General features: G+C 47.6%; 1 protein-coding gene across 1 annotated transcript in view; it reads right to left on the bottom strand.

The window, feature by feature from the left end:
• CACNA1B (calcium voltage-gated channel subunit alpha1 B) overlaps positions 1–19,790 on the bottom strand; it is a 265,893-nt gene that overhangs the window by 49,905 nt on the left and 196,198 nt on the right. Inside the window, exons 21-28 of the mRNA XM_069031456.1 lie at positions 18,426–18,546; positions 15,339–15,468; positions 14,696–14,755; positions 13,827–13,933; positions 5,817–5,913; positions 3,320–3,480; positions 2,134–2,271; positions 1,119–1,320 (exon numbers count right to left, since the gene is read on the bottom strand). Of these exons, the coding sequence (XP_068887557.1) occupies positions 1,119–1,320; positions 2,134–2,271; positions 3,320–3,480; positions 5,817–5,913; positions 13,827–13,933; positions 14,696–14,755; positions 15,339–15,468; positions 18,426–18,546 (1,016 nt within the window). The remainder of the gene's footprint in view (positions 1–1,118; positions 1,321–2,133; positions 2,272–3,319; positions 3,481–5,816; positions 5,914–13,826; positions 13,934–14,695; positions 14,756–15,338; positions 15,469–18,425; positions 18,547–19,790) is intronic.

Here is a 19,790-nt window from a genome sequence, read left to right as displayed (position 1 = left end):
ATTTCTGTTCACTTTATTATAAATATAAAACTATGAGAAAAAGCAGTTTCTACCCACAAGAGGTTTTGATTCTGGAGCGTTTTCTCATCTTGGATTTGCCTAAGAATTCCAAGTCTGAAATCACCTTCTGCTCTCTAAATATTCTGCATCTCTAAATATTCTGCTTTATTTTGGACTTTTTGTTCATCTAGACAAACAAGGAACTAATTAAGAATCGCTTAAAAATTCATCTCTTTTCATCAAAAATCAGGTTCCAGTTTCAAAACACATGAAAAGAGATGGTTCTTCCCACAAGAGGTCGTTGAGGCTGTGGGACCCTGGATGAAGGATGCTGCAGATGCTAAAAGTCTGCATGGCTTGAGAAGGAAACTGGATACACCCATGGAAGGAAGATACACAGATGCCAGTAACTAAAGAAAAACCAACCCAGGAGGTCCCTGAGTGGAAAACAATGGGATTTTTGGGGGCATTAAGGAAAAACCTCACAGCTTCTTACCCTGGTCTTACACTCCTCTCAAGGCATCTCCTTTTGGCTGCTGCCAGGAGGAAAAGTCCCAGCTGGGCACAAAACCAGCCTATGGAAAGGAGTTTTCCTCTGGGGAGCCACAGCAGTTGTAGCTCAGTTTGGTTTCTGAGGTCTGGCCTCAAGGTTTGTCTCCTTCCACACCTCCACACTCGAGCAGACATCAAACCATGGAATGGTTTGGGCTGGAAGGGACCTCAAAGCTCACCCAGTGCCACCCCTGCCATGGCAGGGACACCTTCCACTGTCCCAGGCTGCTCCAAGCCCTGTCCAGCCTGGCCTTGGGCACTGCCAGGGATGGAGCAGCTTCTCTGGGCACCCCGTGCCAGGGCAGATCCATCTCCCCTTTGGTGCAGTCCAGGGGGACGGGTGACAGTGGTTCCTAACAGGAACCATCTGGGGGCTCTCCCTGGTGGTGTTTTTATGCAGAAGCTGAAACAGCCACTCATTTCTTTGGTCTCTACACCACACACCCTCCAATAACCACTGCTCTCCAGTCCCTCCAGCACAGGGGGGATGAGGAGTGGCCTTCCACCAGTATCCAGGTGCTCTGAGCCCCTGGAACACCAACTCTGGAGTCAGAAGAGGTGGGTACCTCGTTTTTCTCGAGGCTGCACTCTGACATCACTTTATCTCCTTGCTCCTGGAAGGTGATGATGATTAACGCCACAAAGATGTTGACAAAGAAAAAAGGGAAGACAACAAAATACACCACGTAAAAGATGGACATTTCCATCCGGTAGCCAGGGCTGGGCCCCTGTTCCTCGTAGGTGGCATCCACTGAGTGCTTCAGCACACTGCAAGCAAATGCAAAGAGAGAGGAAAGGTCAACACAACCCCTGGGAAGCACCAAGGACCCCCTGAGAGTCAATCCCCAGCCTCTACTCACGTGCAGGGTTTTCCACATATGCTCAGGAAAAACTTGCTCCCATCCATGTAGCTGGGGAGAAGTTTTCCTTGAGGATATTTTTAGGGAAACCCTTTGTTCTCACCATTGTGCAGAATGGTGGGAGATTTGCTGTGTCCAGATCCACTGATCCCCCCTGGCCAAGGGGAGAGGATCCAGCTGGATCTGGCTTCTCTTCTCTGGTCAACAGGGATGGAGTAAAAGTGGGAAAAGAGAGGTATTGATGACATCCAACAGGGGAGCACAGTGAGGGACTGGAAAAGGGAGGCTGGTGCTGTTTGAGTCTTTATTTTATGAAAGAGTTGAACGTGGAGGCGGAGGAACCCTGGCCACACACGGCACTCCACACGTGCCAAAATAAAGTCATGTACTGAACAGGAAATGTCATCTGGGGACCATCACACCCAGCAGACTTCCAGCAGAGCTCACAATACCTTTTCCCCCCTTGTTTTCTTACATTTCCAATATCAATTTTACCCCTGAGAAAGGTGTGCGAGCCCAAAAGCCTGAAGCAAGAACGGAAAACTTCCTGAGCATCCCTGTGCCAGGAAAACGCAGAGCTCTGCCTGCTGGCTCACCCAATAATCACACAGAACTGAGCTGATAAAAGACTTTTCTCATTTCCCAGGTCACCTGCTGTCCCTCAGAGCTTTGGGGACCTGCTGTACCTGCACCATCAGCCCCTGCCAGCCCCGTTACTCACGTTGGCCACCCTTCCCCTGTGGACACGGTGAAGAGCGTGAGCAGAGCCCAGAGCACGTTGTCGTAGTGGAACTCGTATTTTTTCCATTCCCTGGGCTGTGCCTCCACCTCATTTTTTTCATAATCCAGGTACTGACCCCTAGGAACAAGGGATTGAGAGCTAGTGAGAGAATGAAAGCAGATCAGGCATTTCTTAGGACTCAGGAGTTTTGGAAAGCCCCAGCAGCACAGTCTGGACTCTGCTGTGGATTACAGACAAGGAGACCCCCTCAAAGCCTATGACAGAAGTAAAGGCCAATTTTTGAGTCACTTTTAGCCACAGGAACTGGACCTGAGGACTAAAGATGAAAGGAATTTTAAGCAGGGCATTCATTAATTCATTAGGCAAAGCCAGCCATCAACACCGTGCTGGCCCCTAAACTGTCTGACCCCACAGAAAACCTCTGCTTGCCAGGGAAACATCTCTGGCTCCTACTCCAGGGTTGGATCTAATTCCTAAATGTGTCCTGCTTTTAGGGGCCTGGCACGAGGAGAACCCCCTCCAACCTACCCTTTTCTGTCCTTTCACATTCCTCCCCGTAATTTATCTGCATTTTTCCAAGGAAGAACTGCAGTGACAACCCCTGGGATCCCACCGGGGACGTGCCCTGCACGTGCCAGGCAGCAGGAGAGGGACGGGCAGAGCAGGACAGTGCTGAGGAGGTGCTTTGGGTGCCAAGAAAAAGCTGATGAGGTGCACATTGTGGAGTACCACACCTTGGCAGCCTGCTGGGAAGGACAAAGCATGACAGGGCTTTTAAAAGATTCAGATCCTGTCCCTCTCCTCACTAATTAGTAGCTCTTTAACATCCCACGCTTCTGATTATTTATTCAGTGTGTTTTTCTAATTCATGGGAGCTCTAAGAATTGAGGTGGAAAGAAGAGTCACACTATCAAAAACCCTTCTCTTAGGAATCACACTCAGCTTTCCCGGGAAAGAAGCTGCCTCCCCTGTATCCTGAAGATCAGAGCCAGGAGTGACACAGCTGTTAATGAAAAACAAGGGAAATTCACCTCCGGGGTAGCTGTGCTGAATTATTGCTCTTATTTACAGGAGACTCTTCCCACTCAGCACATCCCTGACTTTGGGCCAGCCTGGGCAGCTGCAGGAAGCTGCTCCCTGCCACATTCCCTGCTGCCAGCTGTACCTGCAGTCCTTCTCCAGCTCCTTGGACTCGTCTGTGCAGTAGAAGAAGCGGCCCTTGAAGAGCTGCACGGCGATGACGGCGAAGATGAACATGAAGAGCATGTACACGATGAGGATGTTGAGGACGTTCTTCAGGGAGTTCACCACGCAGTCAAAGACGGCCTGGGCGTGGAGGGGAGCAAGGTCAAGGGGTGGGGAGAAAGGAGAAGTTCATCCAAAGTCTTGGCATCAACTGTTTCACCACACTCGGGGAGTCACGGAAGGGTTTGGGTTGGAAAAGACCTTAAAGCTCATCTTATTCCCACCTCCCACTGTCCCAGGGTGCTCCAAGCCCCATCAAATCTGGCCTTGGGCACTGCCAGGGATCCAGGGGCAGCCACAGCTGCTCTGGGCACCCTGTGCCAGGGCCTGCCCACCCTCCCAGGGAACAATTCCTTCCCAAGATCCCATCTAAATCTCCCTCATTTGGGACTCATTCCCCATCCCACAACCCATGGGTGCTTCGATGGATCTTCACTTCCCAAAGCTGTGAGGAACAACTCCAGCTTCCCCCATCTCCTCCTTTATCCACAGCTTTGGCTGTGCCACTGAATTTTCTGATGCTGCTCGTAACATTTACAAAGACAATCACAGCTTGTCAAGACAATATTAGTCCTGAGCAAACATTTCATTATAAAATGAAAATTGTTTTGATTTTACTTCCAGTGGATGCATAAAAACTGTTGGAATAATAAGGAAAAAAATATCAGGAAACAAAACAACCAAATGCTTTGAATAAATATTTTTCTAAAGAGCTGTCTGTCAGAATGAGGTGTGACTAATGTGCTCTCCTGAACGCCCTGCAAAGAAGTTCCCAAACCCATTTCTTACGTGGGAATGAGGCCCTGATTCATCACAAGTAATTTGCAGTTTAGTTTTAGTCAGAAGTTTGTCATAATACCAGAAATTGAGCAGTCCCTGCCCAAGCACAGGGTTTGTACAATCCTGCTGCTGTTCCTCTGAATGGAAGTGAAGCACCCACAGAATTACACCCCTGATGCAAGCCAGGAATCCTGATGGAAATCTGTCCAATCAGCCCAGGAATCCTGATGGAAATCCCTGTGATCAGCCCAGGAACCCTGATGGAAATCTTTTTAATTAGCCCAGGAATCCTGATAGGAACCTCTCTGATCAGCCCAGGAATCCTGATGGAAATCTCACTGATCAGCCCAGGAATCCTGATGGAAATCTTTTTAATTAGCCCAGGAATCCTGATAGGAACCTCTCTGATCAGCCCAAGAATCCTGATTGAAATCCCTCTGATCGGCCCAGGAATCCTGATGGAAATCTTTTTAATTTGATCAGCCCAGGAATCCTGATGGAAATCTTTTTAATCAGTCCAGGAATCCTGATGGAAATCCCTGTGATCAGCCCAGGAACCCTGATGGAAATCTTTTTAATTAGCCCAGGAATCCTGACAGGAATCCTTCTGATCAGCCCAGGGATCCTGCTGGAAATTTCTCTGATCAGCCCAGGAACCCTGATGGAAATCCCTCTGATCAGCCCAAGAATCCTGACTGAAATCTGTCCAATCATCCCAGGAATCCTGATGGAAATCTTTTTAATTAGCCCAGGAATCCTGATGGAAATCTCACTGATAACCCAGAAATCCAACATGAAAATTCTACATGGTTCAACATTAACATTCCTTTTCTTTTCAGATCAATTTCATGTGCATAAAACTAAAATTATTTAAGCATGGATGGTGGGCTCAGACAAAAGCAAATCTCCAGAGCAGCTGACCCTTAGTTTGATGTGAAAACAGGAATTTCCAAACACATTTTCACCGTTCCAAAACATCCATGGCTTTTCCCCCATCAACAGCCCACAAAAGGTATTGAGGAGTCCCTAAATCTCAGGAATTATGGAATTTTAACTCCTTCCATTCTCTCTTTGCTGGACCTGGCTGCACCTCAAATTGTTGCTGTTGGATGAGTAACCACAGGCTATTAAATTGATTTTATTTTTTAGCTCAGTGTTCTAGGGAAGAAAAGAACTGGACTATGGATTCTTTAATAGAAAGATGAATAAATTAAAGCTCCTCCCACAGCAATGACAAATCCCTTCAGACAGCCTGTGGAAAACCTTGCAATATTCATGTTAAATTCTCCAGGGAAACCCAAACCCTCCCAACCCCATTTTTTCCTGTATCACTTCGAAGACCATCCCACTTATGAACTGTAATTTAATTTATCTGCCTTTTTTTTTCTATTTGTAGAGGTTTAATTTTCATGGAATTTCCACAAGAATCCCTAAAGTTACCCACAATGTTGGCAAAAGCACCCGAGTGTTTGCCATTTGCTCAACATCTGCCCAGCTGTTTGTGCTCATCTGGCACAGAGATTCATCGCAACCAAAGAAAAGCAACAGAAACAACCTGGGGTCAGTGGAGTCCACCAGCTTCCACTCAGATCGGTCAGAAACCTCCAGAGAAGGAAAATTTGGGGTTCTTTTCTAACCTTTAGCTTTGGCAGCCGTTTTATGGTCTTCAGAGGCCGGAGCACCCGCAGGACTCGCAGGGACTTGATGGTGTTGATGTCCTTGCCTTTGGTTCCTCTGCAAGGGAGAAAAAGGCACAAGAACAACAGAGGGAATCGTTTGCTCCTCAGGTCGCTCACTGGGGTGTTTCTGGGCATCCAGGGTGGCTTTGGTGGTGCAATTGGTTGGGTTTGGGTTTTTTTTGGCAGGTTTTGTGTCCATCCTCAGCAGGGCTGCAGGCAGGATGACCCAGCCTCACCTGGGGTGGATCCAGCAGCACGAGGAGAAGGCTGGGGCAGGGCAGGGTCCTGGCAGGGCTCAGCCACAGGATGTCCAGGCTTTGTCACCTCCCAGCCGCTCAGCAGGACCTGAGGCCCTTCCTGCCCCGACTCCACACTGGACAAGGCTCCCAGGCAGGGCAGCAGCACCGGGACAGGAGGCTCAGCTCCTCCATCCCATTCCCGGCAGGAGAAGGGACAAAGCCACACGTGGCTCTTCCCTCCCACCTGGATGAGGCAGGGGCTGTTTCTCCGTGCAATTCTCTGGCGGGAACATTGTGCCAAGAGGGTTTGGGAGCCTTCCTGGTGAGGGACAGAGCTCTCCTGGGGGTCAGAGCCTGTTCCCTCGTCCCTGAGTGTCCCGTGGAGGACATGCCACCGATCCCATGCAGGACCATGTAATATGAGAATATATTACATGCCTGGAGCAGTGCTGGGACAACTCCCCACTCAGGCATGCAGGTGCTGTCAGTCACATTTGGGGCTTAGGTTTGGTTAAAACCGAGTGCAAGGCCCGAGAACGTTCCTCTTGTTAACTTCAAGAGGGGTTTTAGGGGAAGGACAGAGTTCCTTTCCTCGTGCACTTCCAAAATAAATAAGCAAAAGGAGACAACAGGTACATCTTCTTCCAACCCCACGGCAAAACAACGACATTCCCTTCGTTTCGTATGAAGTGGAAAATGGGATGGAAATCGGGAGTTTTATTCATGGCTGGAGGTTTGGGTCTGGGACTGCGCTGAGGGAACACAGGTGTGAATGAAGAACGGTGGGACAGATGCTGGTAATTCCTATCCTGTGCTCTCCCAGGCTGCTGAACATTCCTCTTCTCCACGAGGGAAATAATGGAAGGACAAGAGACCCAAGAGAGCCACGAAAAGTTTGGGAAGGAGTGCAGAGCTTCCCCCACCCTGCCCTACACCCTGTGCTGAGGGAGGAGCACCAAGGGTGGAGGGAACCAGTTTTGTGGCTGCCTGACCCTGCTCAGCCCTGGGAAGGGTCTTTTTGGAAATCCAGCCACTTCCAAAGGATTGAGAACTCACAACTAACGCTGGACTGGAATCTACAACCCAAACCAACATTCCTGCCTCATCTCCAGTCCCTTTCCCCCATCACCAGGCATTGCAGTTGTCTGGAAATGCAGTAAGAGGGAGACACACAGGAATTTGTGGAGGGTCAGTTGTATCCCAGGGATGTATAACTTCAGGAGAAATTCCCTTTCCACAAAGTTTAGTAGAAGTGGAGGAGAGGGGGAACAGGACAGACAGGTCCCTGACCTCTCCCTCTCCCATCCTTCAGGGCTGTTTTAGGGCCATTTTAATCCATCCCAGCTGGACCCTGACCACTAACACAGCTCTCAATCCAGGCACGGGATTTACTGCCAGAGCTACAGGATTGATTTAAAGGCACAAAATGACTATTAAATATTAAAAAAGTAATATTTGACTCTCATTAGAGACCTTTGATCTGCCCTAGATGAAGCAGGCACTGCCAGCAGAGCTTTTACTGCCTTTCTTGTCTGGTTTTAACAGAGCTGAAGGTCTGGCCTAGGCTTGGCTTTGCCTATTTGCTTTCAGCTGTCATGGTCACCTCGGTGTCACCAGAGGCACCAGCTGAGCTGGGGCTCCCCCACTGCCCAGGCTGACCCTCAGCAGTGCTCTGGCTGCAGGACAGGTTGTTCAGGCTCCCCAGGAGGATGGGAATGGCAGGAGGGAAGCAAAAGGGGGAACGAGGAGATGCCACAGGACATCCCACCTGTCCCCAGAGCTGGCGGCCACCCCATCCCCAGGGCTGCCCCTTCTGCAAGGCCAAGCAAATCCCTTCCCCTGCTCCATGTTTCCCACGTGAGGAAAGCCAGGGAAGCAGTGGGAGCTGAGGAAGGTGGGGGAGAGAGAGGAGTGAGGGTGAGACTCTTCAGGGCCACGTGGTTGGGGCAGCAGGACAGGAAAGGGGGGGTGGGACACGGGGACACCGTGCCCAGAGCTCTGCTCCGTTCCCCAGCGCCCACAGCCACGCTGCTGCTTTGCAGATCAGCACTGCCAGCCCAGCAAAGCTCAGCTCTGCTCTCCTGGGCTCACTCAGAACCCCAGAATATTCCCACGTGGTGCCTGCTCCTGATTCCAGGAGACCTGGACGCTGCTGCTGTGCCAATTAACAACTGCACTAATGAGGCCTCGTGCAAATGAGAACAGAGACATTTCCCTGCTCTGCTCTCCCAGGGTGGGCTCCACGCCTGAAGCAAGAATTTCTGTGGATTTAATACTTCCAGGAAGGTTAAAGAGACGTGGGGCAGAGCAAATCCTTGCTCCTGCTTTTCCCTGGAATGGGATGAGCTCTCGGAGAGCTCCGAGGTGGAGGGCAGACAGCTCCAGTCACAGGAAATTCCTTCTGCCTCAGCAGAGGACACTAAGAAGGGCTGACTGATTTTTTTTTTCCATTCAGGCACTTAAGCAAATAAAGAGCGTGAGCCAATTAAATCTTAATGGGATTTATGCTCTGAGCCATACAGAGAATCCTGAGGAACAAAAAAAGTTCCCATTTCTTGTCACAGTAAGGTCCCTGCTATAGAAAAAGCTTTTCCTGGTCCTCTGACCCAGAGTGATGCAAATTGCATTTTAATTAAAAGGACCCTCTGCCTGTCAAGTAAAACCCTAAGGGTTGGGTTTGGGTGTTTTTAAGAACCCTCTCTGCCAATATTGGGATTTCTTCACTGCTTTCATACAAAGCCAGATGTCCCAGAAAATAAAAAGTCCAGATGGAACTGGGATGCAGTCAAAAGGTGAATCCAAGCACACACTGACCTGGATATTCCTCACAACAAAAACAAATTGTTGTGGAAGGACGAGATTTTAATGGACTGCTGAACAACAACTGCAACCTTCAGGAGAGCTGAACCTTGAATTAGAGCTATAGAGGAGCACAGGATAAAGGCAGACAGCAAAGAAAAAAAGGAAAAAAAAAGAGAATACCACAAAAAAAAATTGCATTAGCTCAGTTTTGGGTGCATTAGGCCAGCGCTGTTTTGTTGTTTTCTGTGTCAGTTTGCTGCCTGTTTATTTCAAACATTAGGAATATTTTAAAAGAGCTTTGCAGAGCCTTTTCTCCCTTTAATAAATAAAAAGGCCTTTAAAAATTTAGTGGTTCTTTCAAATGGAAGCTGCTTGTTGCTGTTGCTGCTGCCAGCAGCTCTGATTTCAGGTGACAGGGACCTCTCAGAGCCAGGGCGTCAAAAATTCAGGGTAAAGTGGAGCCTGTAATTGCCTGGAATCCTCCTGGCAGGGTGAATTCCACCCTGGAAGAATAAATGAGGTCACCCCACTCTGCCCAAGCACAAAGCCACCCTCTTCCTGCCCTAAATGCTGTGCTTTCCTCGAGAGAAGAAAGAATCCAGTGCCAAATTTCCTGGACCACATCAAAGGCTTTTCTTGGCATCTTTTTCTCGCTATGGAGGATCCCCCCAGAGCTCCTGGAATGTGGGGACAGAGGACACAGCCCTGCCTCCCATCCTGCCCCTGCACTGACAGCAGAACTGCCACTTGCAGAAGGTTAAATACAAATTTTGGGACCCCCTTTTCACAAATTCCCTGTGCAAAAAGCTCCCTGAGCTGTTTTTGTGTCTGAGACATCCCCCAGTATCAGAGCCTGGATCCCTGAATGAAGCTGTCCTGAACTGACAGCAGAACTGCCACTTGCAAAAGGTTAAATACAACTTCTGGGACCTCCTTCCTCAAAAATCCCCCTGAAAAAAGCTCCCTGAGCTCTGACCTCATGTCAGAGACTTTCCCCCAATATCAGAGCCTGGATCCCAGCTGGGTCCCATTGCCCACACTGCACTGAATTAGTCCTGGAGCTTCCAGCTTGGCTGTTTGGAGGTGAAATCCCCTAAAAGAGACTAAAATTTCTTCTTTAAACCTGGTTGTTCAGATTTTCACAGATTGTAACTCACCATCAGTGCCCACTGAGTCAGCCCCTCAAATCTTTTTTGGTACAGATACATCTCTCTGTGTTTGTTGACTCTCTGACTTGGGTTTTTACTCTGTTCCTATCTGTGCTGAAGGAAAGCCAGGATGGATGAGGGTTGTTAAGGGAAGATATTCACTGGATAATGAGAATAAAGGGACAGAGGAGTCGATGGGATGAGTGGAACATGGCTGGGTTGTTTCCACAGTGGCAAAGTGTGTGGTTGGACAGGTTGGACAGGCAAAGACAGAGCAGCAAGAGACAGGAAGAACATATTACCCCATGAAACTCCTAGAGAGAGATTCCAGCAAGGAGAAGACAAAGAAAGAGCAGAGTCAATGACAAACAGAAACATCAGAGAGGTCCCCCAGCCCCTGGCCCGCTCCCACCACCTTGACAGGATAAACCAGCAGGGAAGGGGTTTCTGGACAGCAGAAATCCTGCATTCCCTGCTGGATCCACTGGGAAAAACACCTCCAAATCTCTCTTCTCTCCCACTTTGGGAGGAAGAACCTCGACTATTTGGTTTTTTTCCAAGAGCATCCTGAAATTCTGAGCATCTCAGCCACCTTTCCTCTGTTCCAAATTTTTCCAGGCCAAATCTTTGCTGCTCTTCCTCAGCTGTTCCTCCCAAGTACGGGGCTGAGAGATTTTGGTGACAATTTTCCACAGGTTGTTTGTTTGCTTCGATATCCCTGAGCACTCAAACGTGTCTGGGTGTTTGTGACGTGTTTATCTCCAGAAAAAGAAAGGGATTTCTCTTTGAAACGCTCTGCTAAATGGAAAACATTCCTTTATTATTATCATCATCATCCTATTATTATTATAATTATTATTATTATTATTATTGTTGTTCCCAGCATCGCTCTGGAGGTGTTGTTTTAAATTGAGTTTTTTGATTTTCTTAACCACAGCCAAGCACAGAGCTGCTCCTCAAGAGCTGCAGGCAGAAAGAAAACCCAGAGCTGCTTTGAGAGCTGGGCTTTATCAATCTTGTAGCAGTGACTGATATCATCTCAAATGCTTAAATTAACACAGGCTGCTGCAATATTCCAGATGGGAGCTCTGTAATTCCCAGGTTTTTAGGGATGGGTTAATTCAGCAAGAGGTTGGTTCCCATCACTCTCAGTGGGCAGCGAGGAGGCTGAGAACATGAATGAAATCCCACCCTGCACGTGGCAAACAAAGCAGTGACAGCCACATTAAATCCCATTTTTAGCCACTGAGGAGGGTGACAGGGCTGTGGGATTTGCTGGAAAAATCCAACTGATTGAACAACAAAGAGTCTCCAAAAGCTCCTTTTCAAGATTATCAACATTCAGTTGGCTCTGTGTGTCCATCTGGTTTAACCAAACCAGGAGCTGGGCCTAAGTCACGACCACCTACCCTGTTAGGATTCTGAACTGGAACAGAGAGAATTCATTTCCTAGGAATGACTGATTTCCCAGCTTTTGGGCTACACCAGGGAGGCTGCAGGCATTCCCTGGATTGGATGTTGCCCACTGAAATGGGGATGTGGAGCAGGGCATACAGAGAGCAGAAAAATCACAGAAGAAATTCAACTTTTCCCAAGCCTTACAAATAAGCTTGTCTGACTTTCATCTGGGAGACGGTGACTAGGCTGGGTTTATGCAGTCCCTGGCTGTAAAACCCTGCTCAAGACTCATTCACAGTGGAAAATAAAAGCAGCTTGGGGCACGTATCACAAAGCACAGGCAGGGGATGTAGCTGTAATTTATTCAGAGGCTGATGAGGTGCTGTTAGATATTCATGGCCCAACGTGAGCAACAGAAGAAAACCTGAGCACGAAAAGCCTCAGAAAGATTAAAAATTATTCATTTTAATCCGTAACTCCAGCAAGGAGAATCTCCTTCAAAAGAAAATCGTGTTCAAAGAGAAGGTGTTTTAAAGGCAGAGCCTGAGGTTTGCTCTCCCAGCACAGGGAGCTGCTCTGAAGGGCTCCCAAAATGCCCCCTGGAAGTTTGAATTCCTGATGGAAAAGGGGAATTCTCCTGGGACCCCAGATTTTGGGTTAGGTTGGTTTTTTGTGATTATTTGACTTCTCCACCTCTCTTCAATTCAGAGGAGCTTTGTTAAGTTCTGATGTTGCTGAATTGGGTTTTTTAAGTTAAACTTTTGCTTAACTCAGTCTGGCTTAAGTCAATCTCATTCTGAGAGATGTTCCATGGATATTTTTCATGTGCTGGGAAATAAAAGCCCACACATGTCTAGTCGAGCTTAAAAAGCAGCTCGGTTTTGGATGTTAAATTTTAGGTCAGTGGGACATTCACCAAGCCAGTTTTGCTTACGACAGAGCACTGAGCTCCTCCAAAAAACTGATTTTTAACAAGAACAAAATGTTTAAAGAGGGGAGGGCAGCATTCCTTTGACAAAATTATGTTGGATATGATTTCCTCCAAGAACTGACTAATTTGGTGAAGGATCAGGCACAGCCCAGATTTCAACATCCCCCAAAATCACACCTACAATATCAATCCTGTCCATCCACTTTTGGGTCGATTTAGCTTGGAGGGTTTTTATTCGTATTCAGCATTTGCACTGAAGAAAAGCAGATGGAAAATACAAATCTCACCACCTCAATGAGACAGGAACCTTGAAAATGAAAAATTCCTGAGGAATATTTTACCAGAAAGGCAACATTTTGTGCATTTTTTTTTTTTTTTTTGTGCAGAGCTGAGGGAGGAGCTGGGATTTGGCTCTGCTTCAAAACTGCAGCCAATTTAAAGCAGCCCAGCCACGCTCCGTGGCTCCCTGACAAAGGTGGATGCTTTCCTCATTAGCGAGTGAAACGCTGCTAATTCTCATTAGCAAATTAAACAATTTCCTCTCCTCTAATCATCGTGTCGACAAACAGGTGAGCTCGGCTGGGCATGGGCTGCTAAACACTCCCAGAATTGCTCAGGGCTAATTTAGCAGAAGATTAAAGTGGTCAAGTCCTGCTGCCTGTTTCCAGGTCATCTTTTGTTTCTCAGCAAAGCATTTGCAAACAATTCCCGCGCCTCAGAACGAGTGGGAAATTTCTTCCCATCCTCCGCTAGGCTCCTCAAGGTTGGAAGAAGCTGTGTTGCTCTTCCTGTGGTTGTTTCCAAGAAAAAAGGCTCAAATGAGAAGCTAATTTTAATTTTTAAAGAGTTATTCCTCTGTGTTTGTTGCTCAAAATCCTCCACGATATTAAAGAAGGATGTGGGGTATTATTTAAAGTTATAAATACAGAGCAGGGGTTGAGAGAGGGAGAAATACAAGTGGAAATACAAGTTCCTGAATGAGAGAGGAGAGAAAAGGAAAGAAATAGGAAAGGTTTGTGAAGCAGAAATATCCACAACTCTGCAAATAAGGGTTTGCCAAGAGTTCATGGAGTTACCAGCTGATTTCTTTCACTGTTTTTTCATAGTGAGAGCAATTCCTACAACCAGTGCCTGGAGACACTGGACTGCCACAAAGTGTTACAGTGAGTTCCTGAAAAGAACTTGGCCAAAGAGTCACAAAAATCTTGGCTTCATGTTTGAATGAGCAGAGAATGGGCTCAGCCTCAAGCTGGGAGGATTTTCAAGAGGTTCCACGACACAAATTTAGTTGGGTTCATTCCTTTTCTTCACCCCCCACCCACCCAGCTACGAGAGGAAAAAGGGCAGGAACTGAACATCTCACTGAGAAATGGAGCCACAACCATTACAGGTCCTGCCCCCTCTGTCACTCATTCCCTGGAATTTGGGAGGAGAAGGAAAATGAACTTACGAGAAGGCAAAAGCCACCAAGGCCCCACTGACCACAATGAAGTCCAGGATATTCCACAGGTCACGGAAGTAGGAGCCGGGGTGGAGCAGCAGCCCCAAGTCGATCATCTGCAGAGAAAACCCAGGAGAAGGAAGAGTTTTCATCAAGCATGGCCCAGATCCACCCTGCCAAGGGGCAGGAGAAGGTTCTGGATCAAAGGACCCTTCACAAACTGCTGAGATCCTCGGCCGAGCCGCTCCTCTCGAACAGGCAGGAAAACTCTCCCAAAAATGAAGCTCCAATCAATAAAACTTAACCAAAAGCTGTCAAAATGAGGCCTCACTGCTCCCTAGGATTCCTTCCACACACGTGCATTAATCCTGGTTTTATTCTGCATCTCTTTTGCATCTTGCTCGGACAGGGAAACCCAGCCCCTGCCTTATCCCAGCACTGAATCCCCACTTTATGGGACTGCTCTGTGGGAAGTTACTGCCCCACAGTCCTGGCAAAACCTGTCACCCTGCTGAGGAAAAGAGAAATTCTCAGCTTTTTGAAACGTGACAAACCAAGAATCAGCTGTTATTAATATCCCTGCTCAGTGGCAAAGGCAAAGGGAAGAATTAGGAGTGTCTCAGCAAGGTCTGGCAGCTCCTGTGCCGTCCCAATTCTTATCCTCTTACACAGCTCCTAAAGACATCCTGATCTTCCTCCATAAAATATGAGATTAAGGAAACCAGGAGAGCTGTTCCATTTGATTTTAAGAGCTGTTCCCAAGTTCAAGCTCTCCAATCCTTCCCACTTCTGTCCTGCTCCACCCTTTCTCCAGCTTCTCACAAATCAATCTGCAAGAGGAGGTGACTGTGACTCTCTCCGCTTGGAAAAGTTCTTACCTTGATCACCATCTCAAAGGTGAAGACTCCTGTGAATATATAATCCAGGTATTTCAGAGCCTAAATGGGAGAGGGAAATGTGTGTGTTAGGGAAGGCCATGCACTGAAATAACCTGCACAGGAGCAAGGTTAAATATCTCATCTAGCAATGGTCTGTTTGCTGGGATGGACAAAAACCATCTGGTGTGAAAGTTTGCAGATAATTTAGGCACAAACCTCAATCATCTGAGTTCAAGCAGCATTTCCCCAGTCCTTGCCAGCCTGCACCCAAGGCTGGCTTCAGTGCACCTGCATTTCTGGCAGGTTGAACAAGGCAAAAAGGGATTTAATTTCGAAATTAAATGTTTGAACATCCTTTCCTGAAGAGATTATCCAGCAGCTTTTCCCACTGCGGGATGGGCTGTCAGCTTTGCAGCTCCTCCAGCACAGCCACATCAGCCACACAATTTCCAAGTTCTCCAACCCAGATGTGGCTGAAGCAGCAGGAAGGGACAGGAATCGAGAGCATTTTGACAGCAGAACAAAGACAATTTGGGTGCATTAGCAAAGCTTTAATTTTGCACTGCCAGCTCAGAGCGTTACCCTGCGGAGATGGGAACGGGAGAAGAAAGCCAAAATTCTGGGAATTTTGGGTGGCACTCACGTCATTCCTGGGAGACTCAGCTTGGACAGGGTCCTCTGCAGCCAGGGCGATGCTGCTGAGGGCGATGACGATCAGGATCACCATCTCAAAGTAGCGCAGGTTGACGATGTAGTGGAACAGGCGCCGGATCCTGCGGGGACAGGAGCACAGGGCTGTGAGGTGAGGGAGAACGGGCACAAATCCAGCAGGAACAGCACCTTTGGCATTCCTGCTGTAATAATGGGAAGAAAATAAAAACCAGGCTTTAAATTCCAGTTTGCAGCACATCTTGGTGAAATTTAAATGAGGGAGTTCAACATCTCTGCGCTGCTCTCTACGCCCTCTGCAAAGCAACTTCCACTCATCTCTTTATCTCTCTATTTATCTCCCTGTTTATCTCCCTATCTCTTTATCTCCCTATCTGTTTATCTCTCTATTTATCTCTCTACCCATCTGTCAAAAGAGCACCAACAGCTTTCAAGCATCCACATTCAACTCTACAAATCACGTTTATGGCACTCCCCCATCCTTCTCCCTCTGAACTCCCAGGTTAGCACCCTGCAAGTTCAAAACAAGCTTTGAAATCCTTTTTAATGTCAACTAATCCCTTTAAAATGTTGAGAGTCTCAGCTGAATCCGTCTTTGTGGCTCTGAGTGTTCCTCCCACCAATCCCTCTCTGCCTGCACTTCACTCCAAGTCACACTTTACAGCACAAATACTTTACAGGAGTAGATTTGATTACTTCCACCTAATCTTTTTTATTCTCAAATTGTGTCCTAGGAAAGTGGTAAATGCTCCCACTCCTAAGCAATCCAGATCTCTTCACAAATTGCAGCTAATAATTCCATCTGACCACAAGTCCCAAATCCTTCACTGCACACAGAGCTCTGCATTTGCACTGCATTTGTCAGCTGAATAAAGGACTTAGCCCGAAAATCAAATTATAGATTTAACTCGCCAGCAACTTTGTTATCTGAGAATGTATTTCAGCTCCTCTATCCCATTTTCTCTAAGCAAATATCTGAACAGTGAGAATTAAAGTCTATTTTTCACGTCTGCTTACATTTTCCTCTTTTTTGGCTCGGTAATGGATTCAGAGCGGAAAAGAACTGCAAATACCAAGGAAGCAAATTTGATAGAAAATAACCTGGAGAAAAGTGCTTTTGTGGATCCCTTAACTCTGGTTTTCAACCTGCCAGGAGAAGATGATCATCTCTGTGCTCCGTGGAGCCTCAGAAGTGAAAGGCAACATTCCCAAAAACACTTGTAGCCATAATTCCCGCATCAAACTCAATTCATCAAAGCAATAACAAGCCCCTATTTTTAGCTCCTCACCATTCATAACCAGCAGTGAGATGGGGGAGCATTTGTGAACTGCCAGTGAGGCTTGAGAAATCACTTCACAGCCCTGCGTGCTCGAAGAGGGTGGTGGCACTTGGAGAAAAAAAAAGGGAATTCATTTCTGCTTCCCTGAGCTGTTTTCCTCTGGCAGCAGCCGGGTCGTGGATCCCCAGCAGGGCTTGGGAGATGGGAAAAGCTTCCTAGGCCAGCAAGCACAAAGAGCTCTCTGGAGGAGTTCCCACCACCAGAACACCTGGGGGGATGCAGCTGCCTCTGCATCTTGCCCAGAGGAGGAAAAACAAGCTGCTGACATTCCTGGAGTTTGGGCTTTGTCACGTTATCCCCCCCTGGCTTGCCTGGAACACATTTTTTCTCCCGGTGAATTTTGTTTTTCCAGTGGTTTTTCAGCACAGGGGTTTTATTTTGGGAGGGTGTAAGCTGGAGAAAACTGCAAAACAACTGAAACAACCCCCAAATCCCAGGCTCTGAGGCTCAGAAGGGCCTAACTGCAGGATGAGGGCAGAGAAAAGAAGCAGCCATAGGGAACAAGGAAGTTTTGCTGCTTCTCTGCCTGCCCAGCCTGGTCTCAGCTCAGAGCCCTGGGCTCAGCACCCTCTCATCCCCACCCAGTGGTGCTGCCTTGGCAGATCCTTCCCCACTCATTTTTGGTGGTCACTTCACAACAAAAAGACCAAATGTTAGGGAAATACCATTTCCTTATCCAAGCAGATAGAGGCCAAGCTCCATAATCCTAATCTGGCTCCCCAGGTGACGGCCCCGAGGCTGCCAGAGCTCCAGGAGCACTGGGACAACCTGGGATGCCCAGGGTGGGGTTGTTGGGGTGTCTGTGCAGGGCCAGGGGCTGGATCAATGATCCTGGTGGGTCCCTCCCAGCTCAGGATATTCTGGGATTCCCTTCAGCCTGCCCAGTGTCCGGGGGCTTTTTGGATGTCAAATATGAGAACACGGAGCCTGTTCTGTTCCATGACTGCACAAGATGTCACAGTCCCGAGCAGCAGGAGGTGCAGGAGAACTCATTTTCCTCTTAAATCCAGCTGCCAAAGAAGGGTCTGAGTTGCCTTTGGTATCTGGGCAGAGAGAAACTCTGAGATCTGCAAGTCTACCTGAGCCAGAGAGAAACCTCTGCTCCAAGGGGATCTCCAGAAGTTTCCAACACCCTTTCTTAAAATGCTTTAAATGCCTCACAGCCCTTCATGCCACAATTATTCCAAGCCCTCTGCCTCCCCCCTGGTCCTGCAGCCCTCCAGAGGAACAGATTCTGAATTTCCAGGCTTTGAGTCCAAAGCTCCCCAGAAGGCAGCGCTGCCTGAAGGGGAAGAAATGCCCTAATCCCAGCAGATCCCACAGGCTGCACTCCCAGCCTTAGCAAAAAAAAATGTCCAGGTTTTCCCAGAAGTTCAAAGTTTGCAGTGATGCAGAGCCACTTTTTGGAAAGAACAGGGATTCCAGCTGAGGAACCTGCAGGAATTTGCTGGCATCCAAACAGTCCTCAACCTGTTATTCCTGATAAAGTCTTTTCCCAACAACACCTGTGCTCCCATTTTTTGGGATCTACATCTGCAAGGTCTGCCTCAAGCATTTTCTTTTCCCTGTCCTGGTAGTTTAATCCCCCAGGAAAACCCAGCTGAACAGCAGCATCTGGCCCACAGAAATGAGCTTTTATTTCATGTCCCAATGTGTTTCCAGAGATGAAAACCCCACTCTTTGAAGCACCTGGAACCCAGGTTGGTGCTACAGGAACTTACGGATTTGTGGGACTGAGGATAAACATGGAACTGTAAGGCAGGATCGGTTTAGGCCCATTTTTCGTCAAGTCATCGACGTCTTTCTTCTCCTCTGTTTTGCTTTCAAACTCCACATTGTTCACTGGAAACGGGAATTTGGGGAAAACACAAAGAAGGAGAGGGTTAAAAAGTGAATCCACAGCCTTCCTGCTGCCTGCAACAGCTGGAAATGCCAACAGTGCAGCTGGGAGAGCAAACAGCCTTTGGAAGTGCTGATTAAATGGGATGAACAATCACTGGATTATTATCACTCCCGAGTGAGGCAGCACTACCCCTCAGCTGCTGCTGAGCCACAGAGCAGCCAGGAAATGGAAAGAAACCATGAGCTTATTTATCCCAGAGCTGCCAAACTGGGGCTGGAAAACCCATCCCAAAAAGCACAAATTCTTAGGGAGAGGGATCAGCTCGGGATCCTTGAGAGGAAAGAAAAAGGGAATCTGAGCAACCTCGTAATTTGGTGTTTTCTCGCATGGATCAGGAGCACAACTGGCTTTGGAACAAACAAAAGAGCAAATTCAGGGATGAGGTTTAATAATTTGGGGGTTGAGACTGCTGAAATTCCAAGAATTAGGAGAAAAACCTGGAAAGGACTTCTTGGACTTCCTCAGAGCTGTGCCTGCATTGTGCACCTCGGTTTGGTCAGAGGTCCCCATGTGCAAAAGTGTGCAGCTCCTTCAGGTTTGAAGATCTCCTACTCGAAAATCATTCCAAACCTCCCTCCCAAAGGTTGGAAATTCCCCAATTTTCACCCTAACTTCACTTCCAGGGATAATTTACTGAAGATCATTTCCCATCTATGAACTGGGTAACATTTTATGCTGCAAGTTCTCTTCTTAGACACACATAAAGGCTATTCCATTAATTCCCAGCACCTAAAACCCAAAAACCCCACCCTTTGGAATGTGTTCAGTGCAGGGCTTTTATTACATTTTATTTTATTTTGCAAGAAAAGGACATTTCGTTGTGTTTGAGTAACACATTCAATAAACTCCTTATTGGATTTCCAGTCAGATCCAGAGGAAACAGCCAGGAAAAGGGAGAGGCTGATAAATTGTGATTGACAGGAACTCAGCATGGCAATATAGGAAAATTACCACTGAAGAGGGGGGGGAAAAAAGGAGAAAGGAGAAGGAAACAAAAGAAAAGATAAATTTTGTGGCTGGCAACAGAGTGAAAATCAGAGACCCTGGCAGGTTTTGGCTGTGCCTCTTGGAAAGCAGAGTCCTGACGGCCTGAAGTCCAACATGGACCTCTTGGATTTCACACTGGGATTTTCCTGAGCTCTCCAGACTTCTCCAGGCTGATCCCACCCTGCCAGGGATCAGC

The sequence above is a fragment of the Aphelocoma coerulescens genome, chromosome 17, assembly GCF_041296385.1.
Source record: "Aphelocoma coerulescens isolate FSJ_1873_10779 chromosome 17, UR_Acoe_1.0, whole genome shotgun sequence".
NCBI classification, from domain to species: Eukaryota; Metazoa; Chordata; class Aves; order Passeriformes; family Corvidae; genus Aphelocoma; species Aphelocoma coerulescens.
The sequence above is the reverse complement of the archived record's forward strand: the minus strand, read 5'-3'. Positions and strand labels throughout refer to the sequence as shown.